Raw genomic sequence first — 20,629 nt, forward strand, 5'->3', positions numbered from 1 at the left:
AAGGCAGGATTTGTCATTTTGAGATGTGTTTATTTAAACATGTCTAACGTTACAAAAGTACAGTATATAATGCATAAGACATCTCCACTCTAGGTGGATTATAAGGCGAGAGCAAACAATGAGATCTAAATGAAGACAAAACAAATGCTTCACTACAAAGCTTTGTAGCAGTAAAATTCAGAGCCTTTATCACTGGATGTTGAACAAAGCATTCACTTGGCAGGAAATTAAAAAACCAACGAGAGGTACAAAGACTAATTCTGCTTAGGAAAAAAAAAACAACAACAACAACAATGCAAGAGACATATTTTTAAGGGAATAATAATTCTTTAGAAAAACCATTCCAGCACTATCTGGCAAACGCAACGGAGACCCACGGGAGCATATGTTTGTAATTCCTACTGTTCTCTGTTTAAGTTATTTTTGTACATTCTAATTCTGCAACAACTCTGTATCACATTAACTATGCAGCATCTCTATTCTTAGATATTAAAAAAAGGAGAATAAACTGAATATCTACAAGCAGCTCCAGTTGTTCCACAGAGTGTGCCAAGCACGCTAAACTTTATGGCCCTGTTTTGTGTTCTTAAAAAAAAAAATATCCCGGCCTTGTGTGTGTGTGTGTGTGTGTGTGTGTGTGTGTGTGTGTACTGAATGAAGGACAGTTGGCCTCTGTCATGCTTTAGCCTTCCCTTCCCTGCCTCTCATGGGTGAGCAGCCATTGTTTGAGATGGTCGCCCTTGCCGCTCATGTACGGCCCACTCTGTCCACTGCTCGAAATGACTCGGTGGCAGGGGATGAGGAGAGGAACCTGGCACGGACAGACAGAGGGAGAAAATTCAACTCGGAGGAAATAAACATGTTGAAGTTCTGCAAATATTACGCAAGGACGTTTTTATATGCAAACAGAGACACTTTTAAAATGTTTGCCTTCTGCTTTTTCTTTAAATGACCGGTCGTTTTCCGATTTAATAAATTCGGAAAGGAGGATGCAAAAAGCACATTTCCAGGTCTAAACTTAAAAAACATAAATGCCATGAAGGATCGGTGCTTCCACTACAAAAGTATGATGTATTACAAAAAAACTAGTATTTGAAAAAAGCAACAGAAATACAAATTGGTGCTTTACTGCTTTCTTGTTCTCAGGTCGACATTTATTGTCACAGCAGCACAACAGTTGGAGGTGTTGATAGTAGATATGTATTATGTATGAAAGAATCTGTGATTTACCACATAAACGGTGCAACTTAAAAGTAACCAACATGCAGAAAATATGAATCTGCACTTTTTTTTTTTTTTGCTTTTTATGTTCACGCACTGCATGAAAACAAAGTGTCACACCAGAAGTGTCTGGTTTGATCCTGCACAAATCCACATTCAGGGTGATGGCTCAGTCTTTGGGTATAAATGTTTTTTACTCTTTAATAGTGTAAAGCAAAGAAGCAATCAAAAATTAATGGGCAAAAACACCAGCAGGATGAATATTCAATCGAGAGGGTGTCAACATTAAGATCTGATAACCCTGTGATCATTAAAAAGAGGAAGTCGGTGGAGCGTTTATTCTTGTTGCAGACGACTGCCAGGGGGGTCCCGAGTTCTTTGTAAACTAAATGGCTGGAGAAAGATTAAACAAGCAAGCCTAAAACACTTCGATCATTGTGAATTCAGAACAAGAACAGTGGCAATGGTTGGAATGAATCGCAGCAATTATTCCTTTTAAAATATTCTTAATGTTGCCCTCATTTTCTTCTCGTTAACGCGAAAATATAAAAAACATCCCAACTGCTGCAGCGTTGTGACTGTATTTCTCCGATAAGTTATCCCGAGCTGATGTCTGCACCTCCAGCCTTTTATATAAAAGTTGGACATGCAGTGTGTTTCACTTCAAATCCATCATTAAACCCGCTCCCATATCAACAGCAATAAAACTTTCCGAGCCCCAGATTAACCTTGCAGACAGAGAAATACTGCTCGAGTATTCGGATCAATACTGTTCCCCGGGTTTGGAGGGAGAGCAGGGTACCCTCAAGGCCTGCGGATCTGCCTCTTCACTTGGGGGGAAAAGAGCACTACGCCAGGCTTATCAATACTCAAATCCTGGTGAAGAAGAAGTGCCACAGAGAGGCGAGAATCGATTGAGCACACTGAGCTTTTCACAGTTGAAGCCTGAGTGGAGCGGCGCTACTGACAAGTAATTGACACTGACAATCTGACTCTGGATCTGTATCAGGAGCTGAGGGCTCAGGCTCCCAGCCTCCCTGACGAAAGGAAGGAAATGTCTGTAAAACATGAGACTGAGAGGTATTATACAGCCATCCAAAAGCAATGCCATTGGCTAATGTAATATAAAAAGAATATAAAGAAACTAGTATTAAAACCACACATTTTTTTGCGGTTTATTTGCTTTTATTCTGTTTGAAATCACTTTTTAAAATTCTAAACGACTTTTCCTTCTACTTCAATAAAAAAAAACAGTGTCAGAGGAAGAACACAGCGCCAAGATGAGGATGTACACACTCTCTTTCACTGCACATATGAGGGAGAGCATCTCACTGGCTGCATTTCTGTACAAGAAGTGTTCTCTGCCTCACAGAGCACACCGGTGGTGCCCACAGCACTACATGGGCAGAGCTAAACGGGCTTTGATCAAAGGGTTTGATCAAAAGAAGACACACCACTTGCCCTCTAGCCCTCCATTTTGTACACAGTGGATTCATGGGCGAAATGATGCGGGCCAGGTTTCCTACAAGAAGCGGAGATTTGCAGCGAACATCTACAGTAAGACTTGAGAGGACGGGAACAAAAGGTGTGGGCTTAAAATTGTGCTGTAGGTAGACTTTCACTTCGCCGCCGCTCGCAGAGGGAGGCGTTTATTTCACCGCTGCACATAATCGAACACACCTACAGTTTAGATCATATATCCTGCCTCACGAAGATTTCTAAAACTTATTTTCATTGGAAAGTGGAGCGCAGGGGTACCTTGTTGTAGGTAGAGTCTCTTCAAAACAAGACTGAAAATCCATATATTGTCATGTTTTTTATGCATTTTTAAGTGATTATTTGAACATATATGTTTAAATGTACCCAAGTAGAGATTACATATCATATCTGTTTGATTTGTTTACTCAATAACCTTTTTTCAAACTTTTATATGCAATTACAACATAAAATATTGACGCAAAACCTTTAAAGCTATTGCAACTCCACGTGGTTGTTGCAAAAATTCCAAATTATATTTAAGAATATTTAATTAGAGGTGCAACTGATGATTATTTTCATTGGTTAATGTGCTAATTATAATCTAGATCAATTGTTAAGTCTATAAAACATAAGAAGCTAGTGAAAAACACCCATCACAGCTTCCAAGGTGATGATTTAAAAAGCCCCAAACCAAAAGATAATCTGTTTACAATGATAAAAAAACAGAGAAAAGAAGCAAATGTTCACATTTAAAGACGTTAACCAGATAATTAATGGAGTATTTGTTCAAAAAAAGTGACTCAAATGATTAACAGATTATTAAAATAATCACAAAATACTTTTCCGTCCACTGACTAATCATTGCAGCTCTACATTTAACACTGTAGGTGATGTCATGGTGTCTCCAGTGCTACTTCCTTGTTTACAACCCTTATAAAATTACTAATTAACTTGTGACTATAAGCAGCTTTATTGTTTGTCCACACACAACATGCAGGTTCAGATGCACCAGTCACTAAAGCCTAATAATAATCTAATAAAAAATGATTGCTCTCCCTATCTGGCTAAATAAAGTAAGCAAGAGAGAGGCCTGTCAATCAATGTCAGCCACACTCACCGGGTTCCTCCTCATGGCCCCTCCCACTGCCCGCACCGCTCTGGGGTTTCCCACCATCTCAGCGAGGCGTTTGTACGAGACCGTCTCTCCAAACTTCACATCCGTCAGAAGTACCTGCAGCACGCGGCTGGTGAACGCGTCTTCGTCACAAAGCAGGGGGACAGAGAGGAAGAGTGAGAGACAGGAGCGGGGAACAAGAGGAAGAGAGAGTTCCTCGTTTAATCAGACAGCTGCCTGAGAGGCTGGCGACAACAAGACAACACTTTGGTACAACGTTGATTTTGCTCCTTTGAAATAAACAACTGTTTTGTGTTTAAATCAAAAGTTTGAGGCGTCACTACATTTTGATCCAGTTGGTAGTTTCTCATCATGTCCAACCACATCTTCCTCCAACAGGCTCTGCAGGACTCCCTCTTTCTCCTTCACGATACTCATTAAACAACTAAATACATAGAAGTCCCTCAATTTGACCTTAGAACTAGTATTAACATGCTACAGAAGCTGATGTGAGAAAATTATTTCTATGGCAGAAAAATCTAGGTTATGCTTTGAAAGGTCACAGCTAAAATTAAAAAAGTTCGCTCCTTCATTTAAAAGGATTAAGAGAGGCCAAAAAGACTGCAAATCTGCTCCAGATTTTTAATAATAATAATTTGAATGTTGCACACCATTTGTGGCAGTGGGATGACTTTGAGGTTAATCAGACCAATTTGTCCTTTTAATTGCTTTCTATTCAGAGTAGATTCATTATATCATCTTCACTTAAATGGCGGAATTCTTCAAATCATCCGCAGCTTAACCGACCACATTAACGGCTTTGATTTCATTAGCACTTTAGCAGTAGCATTATCTTTTTTTTTTCTGGATTACCAGGCAGTGACTGAGAGGCATGTTTGTGTAGCTCTGATTGCTAAAGAAAAAGGGGAAGCGTTATTTGAAGCATCTCGGAAAACCTTGAGACGTCGATGCGGAGTGTAGCAAGCGAACAACACTTTTTTTTTCTTTTTTTTTTCCACGGAGAACAAGATGGGGAACAATAGTCTCGTTATCAAGAGGGGGTGAAATTCTTCTAGTACATACATGTACTCAGTCATGAAAATTCAATTAGTGATCTCCCATTCTCTCTCATTTATATGGTCTAAGAGAGCACATGACAAGTGATCTATGAGAAATCCCTCTAAATTGGCATTGTGTGAAAACATGTCACACCCCTGTCTCTCTTCTACAGAGTGAACATCCTTTGCTCCCCAGGCTCCCTCGCTACCTTATAGTCACTCTCCGCTACACAAAGCCACGCGAACAAGGCAATTTGCCTAAACTGGGGGGAATAAGTGTAAAACCTAAAGGGGATATATTTGATTGATGCGCACCCATGTGAGTTCTTTGTCTTGAACAAGGCCCGTAGGTACTGTTTAATAATTTTTCAGGTAATAATCACGCTGTCAACGAGATGACGGGCTCTTACGCAGACAGACTTAATGTTATGAGGAGATAAGATACACCCCTGAAATTTCTTTTATGCATTATTCTCCCTCATAAAGCTCGGATTTGGCCACATGATGTGCGTGGTACATATTGATATCGCTTTGTCACCGGTGGGTAGATGATAACTTGCCCAGACTGTGGCTACGACAAATCCCCGTTGATGCAAACGTTATTGACAAACAACCAAAGTCAGCGTCACGCCAGCGGAGTCACTTTCGCCTACAAGCCGACCGCGCAACAAGCTGCGGGGCCGCTCACACCTTTTTATAAATCCCGAGCAGCTGTTTCTCCTGGATGGTTTTCACATCTCCAACAGTTCTGGACCGCAAAAACAAGTGTGTGCGCTTTTATCTGCCCGCTCAGAGGTTAAAGAACTTTGCCCTCATCAGTGTTAGTGACAGAGACTTCATGCGGGTCACTTGAGGTGACCAGCAATGATTTGGAGAGCAGTCCCCTAGCCCCATACTTCATAAAGAGCCTAATACGGTGTGTCTGGGGTCAGGACCCTCTTTAGATCGGGGTGCAGTGATGTCAATTGTTTAAATAAAAGTTGAGAGGAACCACTTACATGTTTACAGACATCCCATAATTATGTCACAGGTCATTACCTACTATGAGGCCAGGTGATAGGGCCAGTGCAGAGGCAGGAACAAATTGACCCAGAGTAAAATCGAACAGATCTAGTGATTATGAAGATATTGACATACATATGATTGATTTGCTCATAATTTTGTAGATGAGAGCAATTTGAAAGGAGGTAAAAAAAACAATAAAGTGAATCAGCCCAACTAATGAAAGCTTTGGAGAGATGACTTCCAGCTGACAGTCACCTTATACATGGTTGTGACAATAAAAAGACAATACTGGAAATGCAGCTACCTCATTATCCTTTGTGTCTAATGGGAGGGAAGACTTTGACTCCCAGTCAAAGTGTCTCTTGAGTCTTGAGGGATCCATACTTTTGAAGGCTGACGGGGTGCTGATGATTCTCTGATTATTCGATATTCTGAAAACGTTCATTTCCCTAATTCCTCTCCACATCACAGGGGCGAGTCCTGGTGAGTGTCTCATCTCGCCCTGTGCTGTGCACAGGGGGAGGTTCAGCCTCCTGCAGGAACACAGTCATTTGGGCTTTGAAGAGCGCCCTTCCCCCCCTTTGCCTGGCCCCCTCCCTGCATATTCCCTGTGCCGCTTACCGAGACTAAGATCCTCTCGTCTGTTACATATGGATGTATAATTAATGAGATAAGAATATGCATCGTTTTAAGAACCCATGATGGTGTCTGTGTTTTTCTGAGGGGGCGAACGCGAGTGCACGCGCGCACACAAACACGCACGGAGCTCACTGAGCGCGACACGCGCACGCACTCGCCATCCCTCTACCTCCGACGACCAAACTTGGCGTGTGATGTTGTGCATGACAATCAGTCAGACAGTATCGAAAAACCCGCACCTCGCATCTCCTTTCATGTCACCTCTGTTGCTCAGGTATATCGTGACAGCTAATATGAAAAGTGGCTTGTTTTGTCAGAAATGTGTAAATAAACATGGCAACACTTCAAGTGAAGGTCACAACTCAATATTACATGACAAGTGCTGCGAGAGCGCTGTCGCGTTCAGGTTCTCCCACAAGATAACTGAGCAAACAAAAGTTGGTTGTCACAGATTGTAATGACCTGATTAAACTTGTATTTTTTTCCCAGGCAGGCAGCGGCTGCATGACTGGATCGAGTAGGAATTTGTACAGCAGTAAGGCAAAAACTAATCCTTAATATTTGTGAATCAACAAGCGCAAAAAAAAAAAAAAAAAAAAAACACCTTCTATTTTCCTCCCTCAAAAGACAAATACTCTTGATGCTCACATTTAACATTTTTATACTGGCATGGCCTATGGTTCTGACTACTGAGAGCAATCCAAGCCTAAACCCTGTATTTACTGAGCCCCAACACAACAGGCGAGGGAGAGAGGTGGAACACAGCACAATCACCTATTCAGATCAGGTACTAATGAAGAATTCCATCTATCCTGAAATTTAATTAAAACCCCAAAGACTTCAGATGAGATGCGATTTGAAAGAGCCTGGGGCTGGTACACAAGCACTTGGTGGCGAAGGGAATCACACTGAAAGTTGATATCGTAATTGGTCCTGATGTATTTCTGCATTGCCTTTGCGGGAGCGTGGGACTCATAGCTGTATACAGGGTCTCGATGGAGTACCTGCTCATTGAAAATGCCATCACTCAAGCACTGCAGATCTGCATGAAATTAGAGAGCAACTAAGGCCTGATTGCAGGGGAAGAGAGGCACAATTGTTAAATGCATATATTAGAGTTATTTTTTTCTCCCTGTGTAGGTGTGCTTCTGGGTCTAAATGAGCACTTCTGAAAATCTTTAAGTTAAAATGCACCGAGCATCTGAGTGTGACAAAGAAATAGCCCGTAATTGTTTTGAAAACGGCACGGGCGCGATAAGTTTATGATTTCAAAAGTGAGTTGTCAGGCTGCGAGTGCTGTTTGTTTCCCTCGAAACAAAAGCGCCAGGGATAATTAATTCCTCGTTTTTTTCCTCGGCGCCCTCAATCATTCACTCCGCAGTCACAACGAGCAGTTGAAAGGACACTAATTGTCCATTTTTGGGGGGCGCTTTCATTTTACTCGCCCTAGGTGACTGGTCAAGCCAACAATAAGCTCATTCAAACTTTACCACCATTCACATGTTGTCATTGAAAAAAAAAAAAAAAAGCTTCCTGTCTGAAAATGTCAAGAGTGGAATTCGATCAGTTTCAAAGAATGTGCCAAGAATCATGGAAAAGCTTGCCAAGACTAACACGCGTGGTAAGAGCTGCCACAGATTACTGAACCAAGTTACAGCTCTGTGTTCTGTTCTCTCTCCTTTCGCTCACCCACTCACTCGCTTTTCCTCCGCTCTCGCTCTCTCCCTCGCTCTCCCTCTCTCAGCCATAAAATACTTCATTATAACACAGTGAGCCAGTGAGTGTAAGTGATGTAACTGACAATTAAGAGTGAAAGCCTGATCCCAGTCATGGCTCTGCAAATATTTATCCATGACAGACCTCCTTGCAGGGCGGGGTGGTGAAAGGCAGGGAGCGGGAGACTCCCAGTGGTCTGCGGCTCACTGAAGTACGCCTGGAGCCATTCAACGCAGCGCTGCAACTCGGGGCTCGTTTCTGCCGGGCTATCGTTGACCACACAGCTCAGGGGGGCCTCGCTGCTCCTGTGAGGGATATAAGGCAGGATGGGGAGTTGAGGTGGGGATCAGAGGAGCAATCATAATACCCGATTCTTGCTTGAATAGTGCTAAAATATGTCACAAGAGTGTAATAACACGCCACGGCTGACACAGATGCAAGATGGCATAATTTGCTGAGTGAAAGTTGTTAATCAAGACGTGTTTAAAATCTAAACTTCTACATTTCGGCCACTCCCGTTACTGGGCTGTAAAAAATATCAGACGGAGAGAAGCTTGAGAAAATATAAAGACAGTAATCCAGGCGTTTGTTACAGTAGATATATATTTATATGAAGTGCAGCATGATAGAGTATGAAAGAAAACATTGTCGGGTCATAAGGAACGGCGCTAACAGTTTATTTCAAACAACTTTAAGGAAGCAGAACCAGTTTCTTCCAAAAAAAAAAGAAAAAAAAAGAGAGTTTTCAAAAGTCTTGCAGCTGTTAGGGAAAAAAGTTAAGAGCACAGCGTTAACAACAGTTTCAACTCTGCTTGGGTCTAGTTTATAGTTCATGACAAGAATAAATGGATTTTTTGGCCAGAGCGGTGCTGGCCAGCAAAGCGCTGCACTTGGACGTGCATCTTAGCATGAGTAGATGCTTGGAGGAATTTGCCGATGGTTGAGTTGGCATCACTTAACAGCTGAATTTCTCTCCGCTGCTGACCACCCCCCAGGTCAATGCAAGCAGACTGACCCATATTTGACACTTAAAGACCCTACTGGGAAGGTCCTCTCTTAGCATGTGCATTACTGCAAAGTGGACCTCAAGCTGTGTTGTGGATCAAAAGCAGGCCGCCAATTCCATTAACTGGTGTACAGGACTTATAAATAAATAATATCACCATTTAAGTGCCCCTTTTTCAAAATTGGCTTATCCTGTATGGTATTAATAATAGACATTTACTTTGTTAAACACACAGACCGTCTCTCTCCCGCCCGCCGTAACAACACGGCCCTAAAGTGTTTTTACACTTCTGCAGGTCACAGTTTGAGCAACGTTTTATATTGGACATGTGAAGCTGAGGTTTACTGGAGTGTTATGACTGAGCAGGTCAGTTTTCAGGGAACCGCTCTGCCTGCTAGTTTGTGGCTGTGTGATGAAAATCTCCTGGGTGCCGTTTAACAGTGGGTGTAAATACAGTAAAAGGTGTAAATACTCTCATTTCTAAATAAACCACACAGCAGTTTATAGTTGAGTGGTGAAAAGTCGGAAACCCACCGGCGGGTCCTGTGCTGAGACCCGCTCAAACAATGGCCATGGCTCATGGCAATCTCTGTCGGCATGGGTGAGTGCCCAGCCAGCCCCTACTTGTCATTGTCTCTCCTTTCTATCCCTCCCCTCCCCTGCCTCNCACCACCACCACCACCACCACCCACCTCCTCCTCTACCCCTCCACAGCCCCTCTTTCTCTCTGAGAGGATGTTCCAGCCGCTGCACACTGACAGCTCGGGGATATTGTGTGTGGAAATGTTCCTGTTGGACCCGCAGGCCCTTACAATCTACCGGACAAAGGCTAGAGCACCTTTGCTTAAGGCTTGGCACCTTTGACCTCCAGCTCACACTTCAGACTTGTCACCGTGGCTAATTTTCCCTCTCCCCTCAGCCCTCCGTTATGGATGCGCCGGCTTCAAAAGGTGTTTTGAGTGATACAACATTGACAGTAGTAAAAGTTAATGCAATGCAGTACATGTTATGGCCAGTAAACAACACCAAAATAAATAAATAAAGGTGGAACAACATCAGTCGAGCTGAAGTCTGTCACCTCTAGGTGCAATGGGGGATTGTTTTTAAAGAGCATGTGGGCAGTGGAGATGTAGCTCCTGCACTGGCAACATTTCCAGTCGCTTCAATGAATTACAAATCAAGCAGCATCATATGATCTTTACAGTGTCCAGACTGGCACATTAGAAACTCTGGCCTTCAAATGAGAGATTAGGGATGTGTAATAAATGTCGGGCTTATTATGAAGAAACTCTCAAAGGAGGAGCAATCTTTATGTTGTCTTAAAGTACCTGCCATCCCCTGTATAGAAACCAAGAATTATAATTACTCGTGATCATAAACAGTGTTTTAATAACTCTGTTTATCAAGGGTGTGTACGTTCGAATTTGGTTAAAGAAAAATTATTTATCATCTTCTGACTGGTTAAAATCTTTTTTTTTTCTCTCAGTGTCCTTCAGGCGTTTACTATTTCATCACAGGTAAGGAAATAAGAAACTAATTCCAAACTAGCCAGGATCTGCTGCACTAAAAAGAATATTTCCCTTGATACAAGATTGTGATTTGAGAAAATTTCTAATATTGTGCTCCTGTCACAATCAATTTCCAATTACCATAAATCATTGCTGCGTAAAGTGGGAGTCATTTGGAGTTCTACCTATTTTCCAACTCTAATATAAAGAATGAATTGAGCATTTATATAATGTTGGAGGTTATTTCATTCATCCTGGAGGAAACAATCAAAGGAGACAAAGGAACACACAAAAAAAAGCTGACATTAAATTTGTCAATTTTCTTTTGGCATATTCCGTATCTCTACTTGCACAAGACTTCAGTGAGACTTTTTCTATCAGGCGCAGACGTGAGAATGAAACAGGTTAACCACGGGATCTAATTGAAAGGAATCTGGCGAAGGGTGTAATGGTATATTGCACAAAAAAGGGGAAAAACTCAGAACTCATGCCTCCATCCTGTGAAGCGTGATGGCGCTCATCCTGACTCGATCGGCTGTCACTTTTGACACAGCCTGCCAGAGTTCTCCTTCACCGATCATGGGTAACATGGCGGGTCAGAGGATGAAATAGAAAAGGCCAAGAGCAGTCCAATATTTTCCTCAGCCTTATAGCCGCGGATACTTAACTCAGAGACGTCAAAGACTCAAGAGAGCATGAAAAAAGCCTAAAATGACTGTCTAAAAAGGGAAAAAAATACAGCATGTCTCTATGAATGTCAAGATCCTGATGGTCTCTGAGCCAAAGGCTGTGATACAATTGTAAGCCACTTGCTCAATGCAGCTCGTTCAACCATTTGAAGATCATTCAGATGCCTATCTAGCTACTGCAGCACTAAAGTCGAGAGCTTTCCGAGTGGTAAGCTGTAAGGAATGCTTCCTGTTCTGTTCTGGGGCGCACGTTTTGTGCTCCGCCGTTTCAAAATAAAAACAACTCGGCCGGATAAACTGCTCTCTAGATATCCAACAACTCTTATTAGCGAATGTCCACCAAAGAGGCCGCAACACTCAATCCAATACATAAAGGTGGTGGTAAAATACTGCAGAGTAGGCAACAAAGCACACAACAATTAGGTCTTCTCCCAACTGGCTAGCCACAGGAGTCAGTGAAGGCATGTATTACCAGAGCCTTAACTCTTACTCCATTATGTAGTGTATCCACACCCCGACGCAGCAATGTTTATCTACAACAGACTACTGAGCAGTTTCAAATAGTGTTTTTAGCCTCTATTCTCAAGTGCCATAGTAAGAGATTCCAATTACCCGAATGGTAAGGAGCCAGTGAGGGAGGCATAAAGTACATTAGGGATCCCCTGTAACTGCAGGGACCTTTTAGAGCCTCGACTGAAGAGGGCCGAGAGACTGGAGGGACAGTGACCCTGCATGGATAGCCTCTGTCAAAATTTGACCACGTCAAGCACAAAGGCATTATGGGAATCCAGTGTCACCAAGTCCTAATTACTGTCTGTGTTCAGAGCAAATTACTGCCTTGTTCCTCTGATTAGCGAGGAGGCTAATCTTCACCTGTGTACGCCAGCACTGCTGAGGGCCCTTGAGTGTTAGCGCTTCGTCTTCTGTAATTTATTTTTAAATCAGTGCCCGCTCCCAGGAGTTTTGAGTGTTTTGTTGTGAACCGCTTACCATGATCCCCACCACCGCCCCCTCACCCCTAAATCCTTGACTAAATCCTTGTTTGGTGCCGCAGGAAGATAAGCAAGAACAACACTTGGGCATAATTGACTCGTACTCCTCTCCAAGATGTCAGAGCGGAATCATCTCTCTGCATATTGCCTCAGTATGTCACACACTGTACACTTCTGCATGTTGCAGATATAGAATCCAATCAAGTTCTAAAAACAAACTAGCACAACGAACCCTCGCGCCGGAAAAACTTCCCGGTCGACAACAGGGAAAAAAAGAGAAAAAAAACCTGCAGGGGCTGCTTTTAGCTGCATCTCTCCACAGCGAAGGGTAACTCTCGCTCGGCTCCCGTCCTCACCCTGGAGGTTCTGCTTTAGAAACCACAACATTTGCAGATTTTCATCTGAGCGAATGTCAGTGTCTCGTCTGTGTGGGGCGGTTTACAGGTAGTGTGTTACACAGGTGTTGGTTTACACAGGAAATGGCACATGCAGCCTGATTGGGACGTTCCCGAGAGATGGAGGCATAAACATAGAGCACAGATGGGTCCAAGGGCCAGTGGGAGCAGCACCTTAATGAATACGCAGCTGAGTACGACACTTCACAACATGCAAAACAATATTCTAAGGCCGCAGTAAAAAATAGAACAAAAATCATCTGAATATCATTACATGATGAATTATTCATACCATTTCTAAGGGGACTACGTCAAAAAGTCTCCCCCCTGCTTTATTGATGATTTCATTCAATATCTCAGCAGATCACTGTTTGTATGACAAAGCATTTTAGTTCCCAATGTAAGCAGTTTATTTACCACACAGTTGTGTCTCTACCAAAATATGTATAGTATAAACTGATTAAAATTGTGTTAGACTAAATGTAAGAGAGAGAGAAAGAAAGAGACGGAGAGGAAGTGAGAGAAATTATAGTGGGGGGAAAAAAATAAGTTGTTGATACGGTTCCCGGTGTGTGAGCACATCATGTAAACAGGCCCCAAACAGGGAACACATTTACCACACTGCTATTCAGTGTGAACCAGGACATTGATTCACAACACTACGCGAGTGTGAGAAAAACGATAAATGCATCACCTCAGATATTTCACACTAGCGTTGGTAGTGTGTAAAAGCTGTTGTGACAGCTTGGGTATTAGGGCTAGATAGATGGAAAATGTCTGGCTGCTTATGAATGCCAATGTGACTGGGGGTGACGGGTTTGACACAAAAACACTCCACCTCAGAACAATTAGGCTGTTCTCAGGCCCCATCCAGTGTTGTCAGTGATAATGGAAAGCTGTGAGGATAACTGGTGATAAATAGACTTTAACACCCTCCTCCTTAAGACCAATGCAGTCCTGCAGTCCTCTCATATGCTTAACTAATCATGAGCATGGCCGGCAAATTCATACAAAAGACTAATTACTGTTGTACTTCACTTCAGTCTCAAAGGCCTCTTATATAAGGACTTGGGGGTTCTCTTGCCTCTTTTCTCCTCTTGATGGGTATTTTTTTACAAGTAGGCCTCATGCTAGACAAAAGCGTTTAAAAATTGGTGATTGCTTTCATCCGCTTTAATTACATTCAGAAATGGCATTTCTGCCACATAATACACCCCTATTGTTTCAGAATTATCTGGCTTGGGGAGTAAAATCTACAATATTTGACGATGCTCCCGAGCTAAATCGCCTCTTGAAATTGAAATATGCAGCCGAAATACAAAATAAAAAGCCAGCCTTTGCTGCTGATATACTGGAAGCTCCTTGGCTTTCTGCAGAATGCTATTATTATGCATATCCAGGTAGAAAGTTAATTAACCCAAAGCTTAAGCTAATTATGGTAGCAGAATGCTATCAACCAAACGCTTTCAGTCAGACAGCTGTCCAGAATTTCATTTGCTAATCATTTGTCTTTTGCCGGAGCATATGGTACATTTCCCCACTATCACAGCAACAACAAACAGATGAAAATCATTAACTAAAAACAATGTGCAATGTGAAAAATCAGACACAGATTTATAAGGCTTTGTGTCAGAGAAAAAAAGGCGGATTTATGGCCTGGGAAATATAATGATAATTTTTGGTTTTAGCCACTTAGGATTTTAGGCAGACCACGTGACTCAAGTGTGCTGGGAATTCAGATGCACAAATATATTGTTTATATCTATATGCAAATGAGACTGAGAATGAGAATGTTTATCCGTGTAAAATTAATTACAATTTTCTATAGGAGCATATGCAAAGAGCTTGTTCTTAACAATTTTTAGCTTCTAGCACATTTTGTGCCTGTTTTCTTTTTTTCCAACACAATATTTTTATGTTGTTAAAAGTAGAAATCCCTCAGCTCAGAATTAAATCAATTATTTTCCAAGAACTGCTTCATGCATTATTATTTTTTTTTCTCTTTTCATAAAAACACATCACACCGGCCGTTAAAGGGTGATTGATATCAGCATTGCCTCGCGACATTATCAGGCAATAAAGGCTACTCAGGTTCTAATGCAACATGTCATACACAGGCTCCTGTAGTACATTTCTATTGAGGACCTCACAAGCTAAATTGCTTTTTTCCTGCTCCCCCACATCTCAGCCAGCTTGACAGACAAATTGATCAAAGCATTGTAAAATAATATGCTCACAAAATGTCTCGGGGCAGGAGTCCAGCCCTTTTTTCATTTTTCACCCTAATAAAAAAGTACTCTATGATTTCCTCTGTATTATGTGTCTGTGCTCTGTGTGAAAGAGGCAAGAAGCATCATATTTCAGATAATAGTAATCTCCTGTAAACAAAATGCGTATCATTTTTCTGTGAACGCTGAGGCCATGCTAAAAACTAAAAGGGGGGGAAAAAGCTGGTTAACAGGGAGGCTGGTGCGTAGGGCCCCAACAGGGGTTGTTGAGATGTAATGAATTTGTTCATCTGATGGTGCCTTCAGGGCTGTCGTTAGACTGGCAGAGGAGGTTGATTTTAGGAAATGTTCCTAAGATCAGTTAGGAAGCAAAAGGGGCTTGAGACGTTTCTATTAGAAAGAGCTGACGGTCATGGTGCGTAAGCAATACTTCAAGGGCGTTTATGTAGCTATAATGGTATTTATCAATAACTATCTATCAATGCCACAAATGCTTTTGTTGCTGCACCGGCTGTTCAACACCAACCAATAGTGAACTGTGGAAAAAAAACAAAAAAAACACAGAAAGCAAACAGAGTTGTATAAGCCCTCAATGCTTTGACTTGCTCACAGATATCTTCTGTAGGTCTCCCTTTATGTTATGCATAGATGTTATCTGTTTCCCTTATCCAAAATATGCTCTTAGAGATCATTTATCACACTGACTCTCTAAGCCTGCAACACACCACATCCAAAGCTGGAAAGAGCCTTGTTTAGTATGTCATAAATAAATCAATGGAAATGGCTGATTTGAACTATTACTGCTACAGGCGGGCTTTTGTGAGATCTACATGTAAAGCCGGTTGCAAAGATAAGCCTATATTCTGTCACTTTATCTCGCCTCCCTTAATGCCTGTTTACATTGCGTTACTCCATATATCTGAGGTGGCTCTAGTTCCCCTGTCCTGTGACAATAACGTCGCATTCAACTGGTCGTGATAAAATCTAAACATTTGGTTTAATGATTTCTTGCTCACACCTTTGAGAACGTACAGACGGCGATGTGATCGAAGCATCGCTTATGACCGACATAGCAAATGATATTAAACTGAGAAATGATCTAGTGATGCGAATCATTAAATTCATTTGCATATTCCTACTGAACCTGAACACACAAATTAAACCCTGTTCACAAGGAGACGGAGAAAGGTGCTTGCGCATGGTTACAGGACATCTTCCATAATCAAAATTCCATATTATTAATTTTCTCACTTCAACTCATTAACAACAAGTGGAATGTTTTTACTGCTTGATGAATTTTAGGAAATAGCAGACAGTCGAGGAGGAAACACATGTTGAGGTATAATATACAAGGTCATTAATGGGTTTCCATAAATTAGAATTTGAACATACATTTTCAAAAGGATAACTTCCTATCCGGGTGCATTTGGAAATGGTTTAATTTCCCAAACCATTCAAGTTTATCAAATGCGAATCTGCGATACATGGATATTTAATTTCAATCTAATCAAAACTAATCTGAGATGTAGGATGTGGACCTGTAAAAATAAGGAAGAAGTACTTATTAGCGCCGAGTTTAATCAGTTTCAATCGCTTCAGTAAGACTGTCAACATTCTCACAATTTTGAGGGATGGGTAGGGCATGAAATGCAATCACATATTACATTTCTGAGTGTCGGTTGACACTCAGAAGTACTGCATGCAACTTGGAGGGAACATAAATAAACAGGAGCGAACAGTCCATGCTCCCCATGGCCTTTGCTGACCCCACAGACATCAGCTCTAATCAACTCCCTTGTGGGTAATAAACAAGTTATTTTTCTGAAATTTCAAATATACTGCGGGAAGAATCACAACCACATGCCATCAGAAATCTAATTTCAAGCCCAACTGTATTCTAGTGCCCCTCATATTTCTAGTGCCTGCTCATATTTGCCCAACTTTCTCCAGGATATTTCTTGTGGGATCTACAAAAATGCCCTGCTTCCAATGAGGAATGGTGGCACTCCATCACAGGAGTGGATTCTGTCCGCCTGTAAATTTCACACCTTTGTTTATCACGTCACCAGCCCGGCTGTTGTACAGTACCTTTCAGCAGGTGCGACATCCATTAGGATCTGGATGGTGTGCACACCATTCTCACATCCACTGACTTGGATCGTCCCCAGGGGGCTCAGCAATGAGATGGTCTTCTGAGTGCACTGGCTCTCCTTCTGCTTCTTCATCTCGCTGCCCTGCTAAGGAAGCACAAATTACACCCCGTTCATTGACATATTCATGTGGCAACTTCCACAATTTCCCACACATATTTGCATTGAATGATCTATTGAAAACCTAGCGGGCCACCAACGGATGATGGCTTACATATTTGAACACCTAGCCTCCAAACAATGTCATGATGTGACTTGATCCCCACATTACTATCCAATATTTCTTTTGTGCATGGAAAAGAATACGCCTATCTAACCAATAAATCGCCCATTTTTTCCCCTCTTTCTGTTCTATATATCACATAAATGAGAAAAACAATGCAGTCTGTTCCCTTGTCTGGTGGGGGATTCCCAAGATAGCTCGACATTATTTTCAATCCGTCATTTTTGGTTGATGGTCGGGATGTTTTTCTAGCATTAAATTTGTTCCTTAGGGTGCAACTCCGATGGGATTCTGGTTTCCAGCCCTTAACAACAGCAAAAACGTGCAGCTTTTCTGACGACTGAGATGGATACTGGCAATAACCAGACAGCAGTTCCTTTTTTATTTTTACTTTGAGGGAAGGAGAGATGATTGACTATGTTATATGTGAGTTTTTGAGAGATGGGGGTTATAATAAATAAAGGTCACATTGATTGTAAGAGTTTCAACCGAGGAAACCTTTCCTTCCTGGAACCTTGATCTGAAAAGTGTCTAAAGGGTACAAATACAATATCCCTCTTTCTTTTTCAGTTTTAATAGTGCATGTAATTCACATTCATACATTTCATGTCGCGCGATTGTTGTGTGATGTGCCGCAACTAATGATAATTTTCATTATAGATTATTCTGCTGATTATTTTCTCGATTAATCACAGAATTGTTTAGCCTGGAAAATGCCAAAAAAGAGTGAAAAATGTCCAGCAGAGTTTCCTCAGAGTCCAAGGTGACGTTTTTATGTGTTGTTTTGTCCGTCCGACAGTCAGAAGCAAAAAGATATTTAGTTTACAGAGATATAAAACAGAGAAAAGTGGCAACTTTGTAACCAGAGAATAACTGCAGTTTCTGCTTATAAAAGTGACTCAAATTACTGATTGATTATGAAAATAGGAGTCATTTTCTGTCGACTGACTAATCAATTTATTGACTAATAGTACATTAGTACATACCAGTTTTGATGGAGAATTTTGTCTGTAATATAGACATTTTAAATTTAAAGGACTTCTGTTTTAAAACATAAACTACTGTAGGTGCAGCCTTACTAAATCAAGCAACAAAAACAAACTACAGCTGAAACAATTAACCGATTAATCACAACCTGCTATTATTCTGATAATCAATTAATCCTTTTTATTAATTATTCTAGGAAAAAAATAATAAACATGCCCTCGTTCCAGCTTCTCAAATGTGAGATGCTGCTTTTCTTTCTTTGTCTTTTGTGATAGTAAAGGGAATTATTGGGGGCTTTGGGCTGCAAGACAAAAAAAAAGAAGCTATCTGAAGATGTCACCTTGAGCTTTGAGTAATTGTGATGGACAATTTAAATTATTTTCTGACATTTTGCACATCAATTAATAATTAAAATGATCTCATATGCAGCCACAGACTGTATAAAATAAGGTTGCAGCCCTATAACAAACATGTAATAAATAAAAACACTTGTACTTCTAATTTAAGGATGGATAGATATATATTTTTAGATTAAACAAAGGTTATGTGATAAAAAAGTACTCATGCATTTTACAGTATTTCATTTAGACTTCTACTTGCCCCCCCTCTGCACACACACACACACCACCAACACCACCACATCTGTCATGGTATGCGATCACAAATGCGTCTGCTTCAACTTTCTTGTTTCTACTCTTGCAGCTCTCACTGTATTCATCGGGGGTTTGCCTGAACTGACAATAAAGGCGAGAAATTTTCTGAGCCAAACAATGGTACAGTGCACTTTGGATAAGCGCTCAACATACTGCCTGCCATTTAGCAAGCTGGTAATAGACTCATAGATAGAATAATGGACTTTGGCAATAATGGCCCTGGCTAATAGTCTACGCTGATTAAAAATAATGCTATCATGTTTGTTTTGTGCCGTTTTCGGTGCAGTACACCAGTCTAAGTGACTACTTGGATGTTTGGGGGTGTTTACCCGGCTCTTCACGGTGAGGAACAACAAACAATAAGCAGCTTGTGTTGTTTAAAATCACTGGCAGCATCCTCGTGCTCGTCAATCATTTGACTCGTTTCTCATTACACTAGTTCCTGGTCAAACCTGCGTGATTAATTGGGTAGAAAGCGCGCTGTGACTGCGCAAACGCAACATGTGTCCGTGTTGAATTAATGCCGAAATGTCGACGAAGGCTGACGCAATTCTTCGGGTGTGTAAGTGTCTTTAAACTCCTTAAATTACACCTTTAATAGTAAGTGCGCAGTTAAAATGGCTAAAAATAAGTAGAGGTTCGTAGCTGGAGGCCGACACAAACTTACTAGCCCTTAACAGATAGCATTAGAGTATACGGGTAATTTTTTAAACTGCAGCTCATGTCAGGCTTTGTTAGAGTAACTTTAGCACCCTAAATTAACCCTGTAGCTTACAATAAAGCGTTTGTATCCGCCCGGTGTCTGAACGATGTCCCCTTCTCCTCTCCATGCAAAACAAACGTGACAGAAAGTCTCTTCCTGTTTCTCCACACTGCGTGGTCGAGCCGGCCAATCACAAGAGGCGAAAGTCAGCTCCCGCTCTGTGATTGGCCCGGATGGAGTCCCCGCTCCGCCCCCTGCCAGGGACAGACACAGAAGGCTTGTCTAATAGGTCTCAAATTGGGATTTGGGGTCCTTCAGGGGGTCCCCAGCTCACCGAAGACTAGTAATGGTAGTGATTTAGATATTTGATTTGCTTGATATTTTTACGGCAGGAAAAAAATATATGATAATGCATATTTTGAACATTAATTTCAAACACTGTTATCTTTCCACTTATAGCTGAGACATTTATCCAATTCTGCATTTCCACTGACAGTGAGGTCTTCAGGGTCCCAGCCTGCCGTAATGTGTGTGGATAAAAAAACACCTATGTGACTCCAACAACCAATAACACCTTATGTATTACCGACTAATAAAGTCAGCGTGTTATTATGAACAACACATGGGGCAGTGCACAATCCTTTTATTAGAGTTGTATGCAGTTTAAAAGAGAGGGAGTTGCCTTATGTTGCCTGGAGCAGTCATAGATTTAACTGAAGCATATATTTCAGTCATTATGAGCAAGTGTGTGGCATCAGTCATGTATTGTTTAAAAGTGTCTGTTGTCCTCTGCAGCTTTATTTTTATTTCTGTGGTGCCTTCAGCTCTCTGCATGCCTCCGTTTGGAATGTGTAGGCCGGCGT

At 41.5% G+C, this 20,629-nt stretch overlaps 1 protein-coding gene across 2 annotated transcripts; it reads right to left on the reverse strand.

The window, feature by feature from the left end:
• Positions 1-610: 610 nt before the first annotated feature.
• On the reverse strand, positions 611-19,938 carry mgmt (O-6-methylguanine-DNA methyltransferase). Of its 2 annotated transcripts, none has more exons than XM_050071919.1 (5): positions 19,839-19,938; positions 17,139-17,287; positions 8,377-8,537; positions 3,818-3,957; positions 611-811 (listed from the first exon to the last, which is right to left on the reverse strand). In XM_050071919.1, the coding sequence occupies exons 2-5, from the start codon at positions 17,273-17,275 to the stop codon at positions 683-685; spliced, it is 567 nt and encodes a 188-aa protein (XP_049927876.1). In that variant the 5' UTR covers positions 17,276-17,287; positions 19,839-19,938; the 3' UTR covers positions 611-682. The 2 variants fall into 2 exon arrangements, with proteins under 2 accessions (XP_049927876.1, XP_049927878.1); XM_050071921.1 differs by having other exon boundaries at positions 17,139-17,284; positions 19,839-19,931.
• Positions 19,939-20,629: the final 691 nt, after the last annotated feature.

This window comes from Epinephelus moara, chromosome 19, assembly GCF_006386435.1.
Source record: "Epinephelus moara isolate mb chromosome 19, YSFRI_EMoa_1.0, whole genome shotgun sequence".
Lineage (NCBI taxonomy): Eukaryota > Metazoa > Chordata > Actinopteri > Perciformes > Serranidae > Epinephelus > Epinephelus moara.

What these genes read in the sequence shown, in the direction of transcription:
- mgmt (XM_050071919.1), bottom strand. Translation starts at nt 17,275, where the DNA reads ATGAAGAAGCAGAAGGAGAGCCAGTGCACTCAGAAGACCATCTCATTG. An exon ending in GATGTCGCACCTGCTGAAAG is followed by an intron (nt 8,538 to 17,138) that starts GTACTGTACAAC and finishes TATCCCTCACAG; the next exon opens with GAGCAGCGAGGCCCCCCTGA. An exon ending in GGGCCATGAGGAGGAACCCG is followed by an intron (nt 812 to 3,817) that starts GTGAGTGTGGCT and finishes TGTCCGTGCCAG; the next exon opens with GTTCCTCTCCTCATCCCCTG.